Source organism: Amborella trichopoda, chromosome 4 (assembly GCF_054954075.1).
Source record: "Amborella trichopoda isolate Santa Cruz 75 chromosome 4, AtrichopodaSantaCruz75HAP2 v2.0, whole genome shotgun sequence".
Taxonomy (NCBI): domain Eukaryota; kingdom Viridiplantae; phylum Streptophyta; class Magnoliopsida; order Amborellales; family Amborellaceae; genus Amborella; species Amborella trichopoda.
The window spans coordinates 49,234,912-49,249,549 of NC_142339.1; the positions used below are offsets into that span (position 1 = coordinate 49,234,912).

Below are 14,638 nucleotides of genomic sequence, written 5' to 3' on the forward strand. Positions count from 1 at the left end.
CATGGGCTATACTTATTTAATCAGGAGAATAAAGCTTTAGTTGCCAGTAAAGATAATTATACGGAACTTTTTCTAATCCTAAAAAGAGGTAACAGGTAAGTTCCTAGTAAGTTACCTTTTTAACTTGTTTTTATTAAACATGAAACTGCTACACGAACAAGTAAGTTCCATCTTCTGGTACATCATAGGCTCACATTTTACTCATTTTAGGGCAATTCGGCTGGTGTCCTCACCAGTTCAGCCACCAGTCTGGTCCAAACAACACTAGGTTAAAGTATGCATCTTATTCATTGCCATTTATTTGTTGATATCTTTTTGAGAAAATTTATGTCTATATTCGCCTTTTTTTTACGTTATTGAATCTCATCGTTAATTTTTCTGTTATTATATCTGCACCCATTTTCTATCCGTTATTACGATAATACCTCGCCATTTTTCTAAAAACGACTAAATTGCCCACTTTCCAATGTTCAACATCTGAAAAATTGCAATTTAGCATCTCCCAATATTTTTGGATTTGAAAATCTGAAATTTATATGAAAAATAAATTCCTAATTTTGAAAATCTGAAAATTGCATTTTAGTATCCCAATAATTTTGGATTTTGAAAATCTGATATTTATTTGTAAATTAAATTTTTTTATTTTTAAAATCCGAAAATTGCATTTTAGCATCCTTTAACATTTTTGGATTTCAAAAAAATCCAAAATTTACTTTAAAATTAAAATTTTGGATTCTAAAAATCCTAAATTTGCATTTTCCAACAGAGGATCTTGAATTTTTGTTAAATTCGGATATAAAAAATTGAAAAAAAATTGTGAGGGAAACAATAAAAAAAAAAACCCACTACCCTCTCTCCCACTAATGTATTTGTATTGATTTTGGGTCTTCATGATCCAAAATATGGGCAATATTCGAACCACAAAATAAACAGGGTATAGATGTAAGAACAGTATGTTGTGGGTAAATTTTAAGCAACATTAAATAAAATGGATATTACATTATTTTCTTTTTATATTTTGGTTGACTTTTTTCTTGTTAGTCTTTTCTCATATCTAACTTTTTGTTGATCTATTAATGTTCATTCTTCTCTCATATCTAATTTTTTGTTGATATCATCATAAGAGCAAAATGGATGGTACATTAAGCAAAGCAGAAAATTATTGCAATTATTAATTGTTCTTAATATCTATGACCGTTTTCTAATTTAAGTTTTTAAGTAAAGTTCTCCTTTTCCCTCTCATGCTTCATTGATTTTGATTGGAATAATGTCCAGTATGTTGGCTGCTCTCATGCACTGTACCAGAGAAGGTAAGGCTTTGATATTTATCTATGTTGTGCTGAATTGATGGTACATAGTTCTGATCTATGTCTAATTTGATTCGTTTTTATGATAAAATTCAACACATTTGTGCTGTCTACAGCGACAGCAGATGTATGAGCTCGATGAACCAAATTTTATCACAATGTTATGTCATCAAATAGGGTCAAGCTTCTGTGATTATCGTTGCACACAATGCGCATCAATTTGCTACTTAATTGCACAGCCAGAACTCAATTAATTGAACCAAAAGTACTGCTGAAAACTAGTAATTGACTGTTTATCAGCAGCAATCAGCTGCAAGTTCACTAAAAACCGAGCCATCAAAATGGCTCCAAAATGTCCAAAAATAATTTTGCGGATTGAGCCTATTACTTGGACATTTAAATTGTTTAGATCAAGCTACTAAGACTTAATCAAACTTGATCATTTTTACTGCTGGAAATCAGCAGTAGAACTATTGCTGTCACCTTCTGGAACCCATAGCAATTGATCATTGGAAATGATGCATGCTGCTACTATTAAGTGTAGTTATAGTTAACTGTCACTATCAGTCAAACTAACTCATATTTCTCTCTTGAATTATTAATAAAAATATGATAATCTGTTCCTGCATCACAAGCATGTCGTTTGGATCAATATGAGCAGCATATGACTAAGTATTTTGATCACGAAGCAGTGATCTTACTGTTCACGGTAAACAGCAATCATGATGCTCATTAATGTCATAGTTTATCCACATAATTTATCTCAAACTCATTCTAAATGATTATCATAAGTTCTAAACAACATAATGAATCAAATAAACATAATTTGCATAGTTTTCATTGCTGAAAATTTTGTAATCAATCTAAAAACCAGCAACGTTGTTTATAGGCAACACTGCTTTGTGTTGCAGCAGAGTGTCGAGTTCAATTGATCACTGGTACTGCCTATTTTTGATGAAAATGGTCATCGATTAATCATCAAGACTTCATTATCAATGTTACTTAGAATTGTTATTCCACGTTATCTTTATTGCTACCCAATGCCCTTAATATAATCCTGGATTCTATAGGAATGGTGAACCAATTGAACCGAGCAATAAAAAGTGTTGCCTATCTTAAAGATGTGAAGGGAGAGAAATCCAAGTACACTAAGCCATATTCCTATGAAACAACAAAAACATCAGGAAACAATAACATGCCTTTTTCGATAAGGGCCATTAGCCACCATAATATTTCGAAGTCACAAGATATCCTTTAAAAATCCGTAACTTTAGAGCTAATTGGGAAATAGAATTAATTCGTGCAAAGTAATAATGAAATTGCTTTATTACATTTTTAAGAGGGGAGGGGGGGTTCTAAACCGTTCTCGTGCTTCATCTTTTGTGTGTGACCTATTAGATTCTCATATAATAAACTAATATTACCCCCCACTACAAAGTCTTCGATGTATGGATTAAACTGATTAAATACCAGTTCTCCAGGTTCGATAACTCACAGGTGGTACCAAACACTTCTTTCCAGGGTCCCTCTAAGTTTTAGATAAGCTACCAAACATAATATTTCTAGTGCAAGGAGCTAGGTCATCTAGCATCCAAGGGATAAGGAACTTCCTGTTTCTAATAACAGCCAGCTTCCAGTTGTCAAACATGCCCTAAAAGAACTATGTTATCCACTCTTTTGCAAATGGCTTAGAGAAAAGCAAGAAACCATGTGTTTCTCTCTTTTTGCACTCTCTCGCTACATCATTCTCTCTCTAAATACTTTTATGTGTATAAAATATTCAATAGTTTTTTTTGTTTGAAATTAACTGTTGCAATAAGTAAAAAGAAAAGATTACATTGTTCCATCGAGAGGGCGCACATGCCGGGCCTCCCGGCAAAAAATAGCCACCAAACAGGTAATATCTGTATTTTGATAAAATATTAAACAGTTAATATCTGTATTTTGATAAATTTCCCTATAAAAGAATTGCATGATACGCTCTTTGGCAAAAAGCTTAGCGCAAGTAAGCAACCCTTGTTTCTCTCTTTCTACACACTCTCTCTCGCTAAATAGTTTTTAATAATGTTATTGTTTACCATTTTTCAACTATTTCAAAAGATACTTTAAAATTAAATAAAAAACCTACCATATATAAAGCACGAGTTGGCTCGCACAACACACGGTAACGAAGAATAATATTAAGCAGGTTCGGATATAGATTCGGTCCTAATATATTATTTTTCTCATCATGATTTTATTAACTTTCTCTTTCTTGAAAGTCAATTTCTGATGCTTCTCCCGTGTTTTTCTCTCTTCTTACTGTTCCACAATTTTATGTTCATCCAAAGCTTATCTCTCCAACACTTTGAAAGGCATTGGGGGTATCAAGTTCTTCATGGTTGATACCGGGAGAGAGAAGGTTTGAAGGAGAATGTCATAACAATCAGGTAATTGCTTTTATTTTAACTCTTCCTTATATTTTTGGAAAGACTGGGGTTAAATTTTTGCAAGACATGGGTGTTTATTATTCATGATTGTCATTATTTTTTTATATAGGTTTCTTCTATCCAGTTAGGGTATGGAGAATTTAAAGTTAGGTTTTATTGGGAAAATCTTTGAATATTTACAAAATCTTTATTTTTTCCCCCAAAATTAGGTAATTTCATTAAACTAATTTACAATTATTTTTAAGGTTTCAAAAAACGCTAGGCCACCCCTAGGCGGCTGGTTTGGCAGCCAGCGCCTAGGTGGACTTCCGAAACCTCAGGCGCCTTGTAGTACAAATTCTTTATATATATACATATGTGTTGTCTAAATGCACATATATGCATATATTTGTGTCAATTCCATAATTTATTGCATCAAACATATCACATGTTAAGAACAAACCTGTTCAAAATTTTAAAATTCAAATCTTAGAAAATTAAAAAAAATAATTAAAAAGTCTAGTTTATGTATTAGTAGTAGTTGCTAACTCTCCATGTTCCATAATAACATGGACTCCAACTCTCCAACCTCCAATAGTACCCTAAAAATAATTCCAATGGGAAAAGAAAAGTTTAGGATGCTTCTTCAGACCACAAAAAATACTTTTGATTCTCATAAATAAGTATATCTAAGAGATTTAGGGCTAATGGAAGTGTTATTTTAATTTTGGGGGTTGAAAATAACCCCCATAATTTATTTAAACTTTTTTGGGGGCCACAATTACCCTTGTGCCCTTTTGGGCATCATTAAAAATTTCAAAACGGCCCATGGCCCTAGACTACCCCAGAATTGGGTGCTGGGTGCCTGCCTAGGTATAGCCGTCTAGAATGGGGCGCCTTGGCCTAGGTGTCCAGCTTGGGGTCTCTTAGGCGCCTAAGCACTGGGCGAACTGTTTTTTAGAACACTGGTGATTTTTCTATGAAATTAATGTTTCACAGCAGGACTTTTGATTTATGGTTTCTTTATTGAGATTAGGTTTCTTTACTGAGATTAGGGTTTCTTTACTGAGATTAGGGTTTCTTTGAAATTAAATTTTTCATGGCTTGAATTTAGGATTTTCCCAGAAAAATTATCATTATCTATGAAATTTCAAGGGTTATCCTTTACCGTTGTACAATTTCTATTATTTTATTTCATTTTTAATTAGTTACATAATTTTATTGAGGAATCACTTTATTTACACCAATTATATATTTATCTTTGATTTTTAAGGGTTTTCTTATGAAATTGAGTAATCTATTCATTCTATTTGGTAGTTTAGATTTTCCTATGATGTTACTCTGAAATTAAGATTTTTGAGTATCTTTTCAACAGGTCAGTTTATATTATTCACTTGTTGTTCAAGATGCCTATTTTCTAGGATTTTAGTGATTACATTGGTTTATGATTTTTCTAAGAATTTTGTGCTTATTTACATTAACAAATCTGTATTCTAGGATGTTACAAGAGGACAAAGTTGATTGTATAGATTTCTAAAACCAACTAATTCGTGAAAAAGAATAAGATGCGGTTTCATGCAATTTCCATCACAGTTACAATAAAGTTTTGGAATATGGTTGTTCATCAAGTTAGTCACATAAGTTTCGAATTTGCGATATATATGGATGTCTCATATATGCTCTAAATATACTCTCATAAGGATAAGTTGGATATACTGTTTACAAAGATTGGCTATGTACATGGTAACATTATAATGTAGGCTTAGTTATTGGTAATATGCATTCAAATTTTTGGTCTCGTTACTATGACTGAGTTCAAAGAATCATTCTCTTAAATTGGTTATACAATAACAATTAGCTTTAGATGGTGGATATAGATTGACTCATATGATATATGGAATATGGTTTCTTAGTGAATGTAGTTGCTAAACGTAAGTGACCAAAGTTTATCTATCATCTAATATCTCTGTACTTTATTTGTTTCCCCTTGAGATAGTGAATTATACATTCTCTGAACTATATGTGATTTTGATGATAGTGATGGTATATTGAGTTTTTCTGTCATTATGATGATATAAGAGATTTTGTGCATCTTTGAGTTCCATGTTGGAGCTCAGTACATATCTTACACTTTCTTAATTGAGTCTTGCGAAAATAGGTTAATGTCTTGAACGAAATCTTTGGTAATTTATATTTCCATGTGGTGGAAATTTTTTTTTTCTGTTTTTTGGTTAGGTACTCATCAATATTTATTTATTTTTTCCCAATCAAGGATTCTCGGGTATTGCAGAAAGAAAGGAAAAAGAACATTACAGTTATGCATCTCCTATATTAATTTATGGTGATTATTCTGCTATTTATAATAGATTTCTTTTACCTTCATATGATGCTTTCTCTATTCAGATTACATTCTTCATGGTTCACGCCAGATCGTTTTTGCTTCACGTTTATATTAATTCTATTCAGTTTTCATGCTACATGGTTTGTGCTAGATCTTCTTCGTTTCACATGTTATAATAAGTTGAGGGCCTTCTTGAGTTTATTTTTGGGGTTCAATCTTGGGTTAAATCTCAGTATGTATTATGGCTTTGCCTTCATTTTTCTACTCTATCATTTTTTTCTGTATTTTTCAAAGTTAATGTTTTAATATGGTTTCTATCAAATCCTTTCTTTTTAGTTTTCAATTTCTACAATTAGTTTTCAGTCCTTTCTTTTTCCTAGATTTTCCTCCTAAGTGTATTCAAATGTTGGGGTAGTAGGGGTCTTAATGGGGGGTAATGTTTTTAATTTTTGTATTCATTTCATTTCTATCTATTATCTAAATTGTGTATGAGAGAGAGAGAGAGAGAGAGAGAGAGAGAGAGAGAGAGAGAGAGAGAGAGAGAGAGAGTATTTTCAATTTAGATGAACATGGAGTTATTAACTAACGTGATGAAAAGATGATTCATATTAATCTTGAAAAAGGTGTTTGTGACTCAATGAGACATTTCTTACGTATGCTGCGCACCGTTACTATTTAGATTTTATGCTTATTTTCAACTTAGAATTTATTCTCACATGTTTAGTTGGTTTTAGGCTTTCATAACTCTTCAAATCAATTTTCTTACCTATGTTTAGTGACTTTAGTCAGTGTTGGTTTATGTAATTGTGCTTGACTGGAAATCAAATTTGTTTTTTTGAGATGCTAAAGTGATTTTATATACCAAATTCCTTCTTCAATACATTTCTTGGATGCTGTTACAAGGAAGCAACTTATCTTATATGTAACAAAAGTAGCTAAAATCAAGTCTTAATGGCTCCTATTGCTATGGTGTGAAGAATTTTGTTGTCGAGTGAGTTATTTTCTTTTTTTTTTGTGGGGGGTGGGGGTGGGTGTGGAGAGAGAGAGAGAGAGAGAGAGAGAGAGAGAGAGAGAGAGAGAGAGACTGTTATGCTACATAGTGAGAGAGAGGAAGAGTCTGTTATGCTACATAGTAATTAAAAGTTCGAAAGACATCCTGTTTTTTATAGAGATTGGGGGAGGTCTTTCTGCTCTCTAGCACTTACAGTGGAACCATATCAGATGATGGATCAGTTGATGTAATCAGATTAAAGATGCTTCTTTTTATGATTTATTACTTAATTAAATACATTAAACACCATCATTTAGGATTATACTGGCAGAGAGAATGGAGTTTTCAAACTCTTTAAATTGTTCTTTATGGCTTTAATTTGCATGAGACTTATTCATGATTGATGTTTATAGGCTGGAATCTATGCTTTCTATTATGCTGTTGTAGTCATTCTTAACTTTTCCATGCACACGTCCTTCAATAGTGATGTTTGGAGCTTCGGCATATAGGTTCCCTTGATCATTTAGGATTATAAAAACCCTTTTTATTTTAATGTTATTATATATTGAGCAGATATAATTATCTTCTAGTTTTTACAAAATTTGAATCTCTTTTGCATCTTGTATATTGATGCGATTACTGATCATCTCTTTGCCCATATACCAATTTACATAGAGAACCCATGAATAGATGCAGTTTGTTGCTAAGGGATTCAACCTCTTTCAGACTGTCGTCTTGCTCAAAATCCACAACACCCGTTCCAACAATAAGTGCAGCTTTCAATGGTTCACTCCAAATGTCGAGATAAATTACTCTGTTTCACTTTCTTTGGAAGTTGAATTGTACTTTTTAGTTTTAATGGATCCTGTTCCTATGTTGAGAAGAATTTTGTTGTAAAGTTGGTTTTGGATTTTTTTTTTTGGGGTGGTTGGGTCGGAAGGGGGGGGGGGGAGTTCATTTTGCTACATAATAGTTTAAACTAATCCTGTTTTTGATAGAGATTGGGGAATATTAATCTGTTCTGTTTTCATTGAAAGAGGAAAAGCTCTGTTTTGAATTGTCTTTAAGAAAGTGAGAGGGAGGGTGTAGAGTGGTTTTAGAGAGGGAGACAGGATGAGCTTTATAGGTCCTTACATTTGAGAGTCTAAGGATTTATAGGTCCTTACATTTGAGAATCTAAGGAAGAGCTTAATAGCCTTGTGTTAGCGAAAAAAGGGAGAACTTAGTCGATCATGTCGTAGACAGAGAGACAGATCAGAATAAGCTAATAGTGAGCATTCCCTCCTCCATTTTAGCTTCTCATTATCTTCATTTAATTACAAAATAATTTGTTTTTTCGTTGTATCCAATGATGTAATGAGTTTGAACACAAAATAGATGACAACACCTCTCTCTGTCTCTCTCCTTGCCAATAAAATTCCATTTCACAGCATCGCAACGTGCGATGCACGTGATTCTGCTAGTATATGTAAAATGTTAAATAGTTGAACTTGTGTCATATGGATAAATTTTGCAAAAAGGCTTACAGAAAAGCTAGAAGCGAGCATTTCTCTTTCTACACACTCTCTCTCTCTCTCTCTCTCTCTAAATCATTCGTGTACAGGGTTTTTGCTTGCATTAAGGGGGAAAGGGAGCGAGAGGATGTTGAAGTTCTTGTCCAAGGTGAAGATCGAGTTCAATCCATTGGACACAGGCAGAACGGCAGCTTGCCTCGAATTCTTGGCTCAGTGCAATGCTCGCAGGGCACGTGACTCTAATCCGGGGTGCCAAATCACTGTTAAGAGGCGCACCGACAACTTCGACCCTCAGATCACTGTGACATTTGTTAATGGCACTGAAGAGGTAATCGATGCCGCTTCCACTCCTGCCCAGGACATTAGAGAAAAGATATTGGCCAAGGGAAGGATGTTAGAGACTGAGCAGATGTTTCGAGAGGCTGGTGAGGCATGGCCTGTCATGATTCCTGAAGCTGAACGCAAGGAGCCTGTTATTATGGGATACAAGGTTAGGACTCTGTGTGTGTGTGGTATGTTTAAATTTTTATTATCTGGTTTGTTTTGCTGAGGGGTTTGAGCTTGTCCTTTTGTCGAATTTGGCATGGAAGTGAGTCTAGTTGAGGTCTTTGGTTACCTGATTTTGATATTTTTATGTAATGTTTAAACCAAGGTTCTCAGAATTCTCAATGTCATGGTCAAAGGGCCTATATAATGGTTATTGGCTGTCACAGTCATTGGCCATTAAAGCATGTAATGTTTGATATCTGAAGTCAACTGGTATTATGCTTTATGACGGCCATTTTAATGGCCCCTAGTCGTTATAAGGGGTTATATGAGATTTTTGAACCTTGGTTTATACTTTCGATTGGTATTTTATGCTATTTGGTTAAATTCTCTTTGCATGTTTATTTGTGGCATCGATGCCTATAATGATGGATTACTATGTTGGTTTGCGATTTGTTCGTCTCTCTTTTTTTTTTTTTTTTAGGGTTTGTGAATTGAAAATATGCGTAGAAATGTACTGCAAATCATGTGGATATGCTTCCTTGATGTGTCTTCTAATCTGCATGATAAATGCTGCTCTACTTGTATTAATCATGAATATAATTGTTATTGACGTTAATTTTAAGGGTTATGCATTATATTTTATCTAGATATTGTTGATGAATGGTTCATCAATAATTTCACTAATTTTCATGTTCAATTTGCGATGTCTAGTTATCACTAATTCTCATAAATTTTTGTTCTAGTGACTCAGATTTCTTTATGCATGGATCTCTATATCTATGGTACCTTTTCAATGTAGTAAGTTAGGCTTAGCCTTTTTGCTCAAAGACCGGGGCATCTCTTATTTGATTGATGAACGTTAGGAATGAACATCTATTGCATCTCTCTTGTATTTATTTTTATGTTTTTATACTACTCACCAATGTCAGGTGGTGATTCGGCCAAGCATTTTTGTATGGGATTTTATTGGGAACCAATCTATGAGCCAAATCGCATGTTTAATTACTTACCATGCAATTGACATTTTTCAAAATTTTCTGTAGTGTGAACTCTTGTCTAGATCCTTTCTATAGTTTCCGTAGTATGAAGGGTGTTTGCAACATATTCAAATGTTGAAATCTACTGCCTTGGACGTATTATAGACTTCCCATCCCATGATAAATTTGAAAAGCCCAACATTTCGAAAATGTGACACTCTGGGTATTGTACGCATATTGGTAAGTGTTGCACGTTCTTTTGTACGTCTGTAAGAATTGGAACATATATTTAAAATAACAATATTATAATGTTATCAAACAGATATATTTTGAATATGGGGTGATTTTCGCACTCATGATTCCAATGGTGTTTTGGTTATTTAAACTTTGTTATGTGTTTGTCTTTGTGTATATACATATATATATGCAATACTAATATACTTGCCATCCTAATTATCATTTTCTACCAGCTCTTTGATGTGTTTTTGCATAGCAATAGTGCTAGATTTCCAACTGGCAACATTTGATCAGAAAGCCCTAATGGTGTGATTTCCATGGTCTTTCAGGGTCAAATTTTGACAAAGTTCCACATTTAGAATATGGATGAAAGCATAGATAATCCACTTAGGTCTTTTATGTATTTAGAAATCATAGGTATATCTGGTTTATACATGCTCGACACATGTGAACCTTTTCTCCTCGAAGTTTGAGTCTTTTCCTTACTATTGAAAGATCAAATGTATTGGTGGAAATTGTGCTTATATCTAAGAATAGTTGTTCTGATACTATGAGAAGTTCAATTCTGCCATGATAACAACTTGGGGCTCAAAATATGGGTCAATCTGAGAAACTATCAGGTTTAGTAGTGTATTTCTGTCAAACCCAAAATCTTTTGCTTGAAAGATCATTTTCACTAATTATATTTGCGTGTGCCCCCTTAATATTGTGTATGCTAAGATGGGCAATGTGGTGTAACCTGCTACTGGTTTGCCATGAAGTTCAGGCTTTTTATGGTAACTCAACAGTCTTGGTCTTATTTCTTATTTCTTATTTCTTTTTTGAAGTGATGTTGGTGTGTTTACACCCATACCTGGGGCGAGGGGACTCGAGATCTCTCGACCTTGGTTTGTGCTCTATAGCGTCGTTTAGAGGTAGATTGGGTTCCATCAAATTATGCTATGTGGGGAAATCAACAGAAAAGAGATTCTCTTTGTCGTGGATCACCGGCCATGTTGACTTATGGCTCGTCAAAATCGAAAGAGAATCGTTTGAAAGAAGGTTGTGGGACGGGGGAAATTTTTTAAAAAGTTTACACAAAAAATTATACTAAGCATGCAAGTAAAAGAAAATGAGTGAAAAAAAATGAGCCTTGAAAGTTCAACCTTTCGTTGTTCTCTCTAAATAACCTCATTGACTTTCATCAAACACATTTACACATTTTTACACATGTATATTTACATACTACTCGCTTGTGCCTGGCTAAATCTTATTTTTATTTTTGCAGGCAAGAAAGGCAGAAGAAAAGCAGTAATAATGACATTGATTCCTTTCCACTGCATCCGGCACCCTGCCCCATTTCCCTCCCCCTCCCCCATGCACAGAAAGGGCTTGTTCTTGGGATTTGCCCAACTGTAATATTTGACCGTCAATCCAATTAAATTGAAGATCCGGCTTGCTGCATTTTTTGCTCTCTTCGTAAGCTGTTGAAAAGATGTCCGCTTATATCCAAGAGCATGTAGTTTGGACCATTGAATGAACTGACGGAAAGCATTTTATGCCGAATGCAATATCCTCAAAGAAAGTACTTGTAATATTCTGGCTTTCCAACACATAATAGGGCAAATTTAGAAAATTTTCAACCTTTTTTTGGGGACGTTATCTTATTGATATTAGAATTTAAAAGCATACCTCAAGTGTAAATTGCAATACTTCGATTGTTTTAGTGGTATTGTAAAGCGTTTCAATGCCTTATTTGATTGGAGGGGCATGCATAATTTTCTCAAAGATATGTTCTCTATTTACCCCAAATGCACCCTATCTCACTCTCAAATTAGTGGAATTTGTCCTGAACATTTTTGCATGGCAATCTGATAGATTCTTTCGTTTGACATTTGACATTTGACAGTAAACATTAAGAAAAAGTAGTATGTGCGTCAGGGAACAAACTTCTACAATTGCGTCCCTTGATGTCAAGAAATGATACGACGTTGTCAGTAGTGCATCAAAATACTTTTCTTGTTTTCTAAATTTACTTATTTTATTCAACTTACTACTTATCAGTGTCGATATTATATGTTAGCGAGAGGATTCATTTGAATAGATGCGGCCGACTCATAGGAACCTTGTCCTACAGAATACCAAACTTTATTCTCTCTCCACTACCAAAAACACAAGACCTTTCTCTAAACCCCATTCTCTCTCAAACTAGTTTTTCATCTCTAGTTTTCCTTCCACTAGATACGTCTTTAGGCATCAGTTTATTAAAAATCTATAAGAAAAGAACTATTTAACATTCTACTCAGATGTAATTATTCCAACTAGAAAAATCTATAAGAAATAAACTATTTAACAGTAATTATTTCACCTCTAACTCACGCATTTTTTTAGAGGGATCAAAATATTAATAAGAGATGAATTATTTACTCATCTCATTTACACTCATTTTATGGGTATGTTGCCTTTTGACTGCTCAATATTCCTCCCCATAAAATAAAGCTGGTCTCATAGCTATCTTATAGAACTTGCCATTCGATTTTATTAGTATTGTATGATCACATAAAATTCTGGTTGTATATCTCTATTTTCCACTCAGCTCTAATTCTATATGTGACATCTTCTTCAATCTCTCTATTTTCCTAGATTATCGACTCAATATATCGAAAGTGTGCTCTTCTTGATATTTTATAACGGTCAATTTGAACTACTTTGTCTCTACTCCTATTATTACTAAACTTTCATTCTATATATTATGTTTTAGTCCAGCTAATCTCGATAAAATAATTTCCTAATTGCACTCGATATATACTTGAAAAAATAATGTTTCAAGATTGAACAAATACAGTCCAGTTTCAAAGTGTGAGATCCCAATTTGTGATTTGATATCGGATAACGCCTTCTTGGTAAAAGCTCGCAACCTCTAAGCACAATAGATCTCAATATTTGAAGCAATGGTGGCCTGGTTTATGAGGAAAAAGTTTATATGAGGTTGCAACCTTATATTGTTAAAGTAAGGTGCACCTTAAAACTCTTGAAATTGAGAGTATTTTGGCATAAGAGAATCCTCAAACTGATCATCTCAACCTGGAGATAAATGGGCATAAAGAAAAGAATGAATTTCAAGTCCAAAAAATAATAAATCTTATAATAAGTTATCTGGACCATCTATTTTCATGATTTTCAAGTCTTCATTGATTTGCTAAATTTTTAAAATTTTAAACTTTATAACTGAGGACAAAAAAAGAATTTTTGAAGCCATTGTAAGGTCTTCGATTTTGAAACATCATCTCTAAGTAAATTTTAAAGGTGCGCACTTCTAAAATATAAAGAGGCAAATTTTATAGGTGCGCACTTCTAAAATATAAGTAGGCAACTTTATACAAACCTCACCCGGTTTATAATTCATGTACCGAAGGAGAATATCGATGGAGTTAACATCAGCATAGTCAATTGCTTCCATGATTTCCATTCTCGGCTCATAACCTAAAGGGTAAGAGGCTTCCACGTAAAGCTTGAAAGAGGTGAATTAAAAGTTGAGATACCTAAGGATTCAAAGCCAATGAACATCTACATTTCAGCCAGCATGCGTTGGGATGGGGTTGGATAATAAGGTTAAGGAGAAGTGTTAAAGAATTAAGATGTTGGTGAGGAGGGAGAGACATTGAGATATATAGATATGAAGAAAAAAAAGATATTTCACGTCGTAAAAAATACATCTTGCAACACATTATGAGGACCGTCCATTTTCAATATTCTCCTGCGTGTATATAAGTGAACCTAGACAGCAAAACCAGCTTAGCCTGAAAATTCATGACAATTACAGCGTTATAACGCTCTGCAATCTATAGACAGAAGGAAGAACAAGAAAGCAAACCTGCTGACCTTTTCGCCAATATTGTTTCAAAGAAAACCTAATTTTTGTTGTCAACCTGTGCTACAGAAATGAATCACACATTAAAAATCCATTCGAAAATGTTTTTCTGACGCTAAAATAAACCCTCCTGTAATCTTGAGATGCATGGTTATAAAAGGAAAAAAAAGGAAAAGAAAAAGATTTCCAGTCTTATAAATACACATTTTACACTACATTATCAATCCATTTTTAAAAATTTAAAGTATATATAGATATGTTTGATATGCACCATGTTTGGAACATTAAATTTCAAGCTATTTTAAGAGTTTCTAGCCCCAGAACTACAACATCATCTAAAAGAGTTCTCAGCACAAGAACTTCGTCTTTCGACATGGTTTAGAGGCATGCCTTACTTCGCCGCCACAAGTCTCGTGAAAATTGTGAGACCACACTTGCAGCACCCTTCTTTAATGCTTTCATTCAAAGGAAAAGTTCGTGGAAACAGGATGTGTTTTGAGCACGAGAACACAGCAGCAGCACCC

The 14,638-nt window shown here is 33.8% G+C and overlaps 1 protein-coding gene and 1 long non-coding RNA gene across 2 annotated transcripts; one reads left to right on the plus strand and one right to left on the minus strand.

The window, feature by feature from the left end:
• The first annotated feature begins 8,668 nt into the window (after positions 1-8,668).
• LOC18429011 (39S ribosomal protein) lies at positions 8,669-12,031 on the plus strand. The gene is made up of 2 exons (XM_011623159.3): positions 8,669-9,051; positions 11,532-12,031. Exons 1-2 carry the CDS (start codon positions 8,689-8,691, stop codon positions 11,556-11,558), a joined length of 390 nt encoding a protein of 129 aa, XP_011621461.1. The 5' UTR covers positions 8,669-8,688; the 3' UTR covers positions 11,559-12,031.
• Positions 12,032-13,923: 1,892 nt separating this feature from the next.
• Positions 13,924-14,173, minus strand: LOC148782546 (uncharacterized). The gene is made up of 2 exons (XR_016054653.1): positions 14,126-14,173; positions 13,924-14,043 (listed from the first exon to the last, which is right to left on the minus strand). It is a non-coding gene; the product is annotated as an uncharacterized LOC148782546 (long non-coding RNA).
• Between the last annotated feature and the right edge of the window lie 465 nt (positions 14,174-14,638).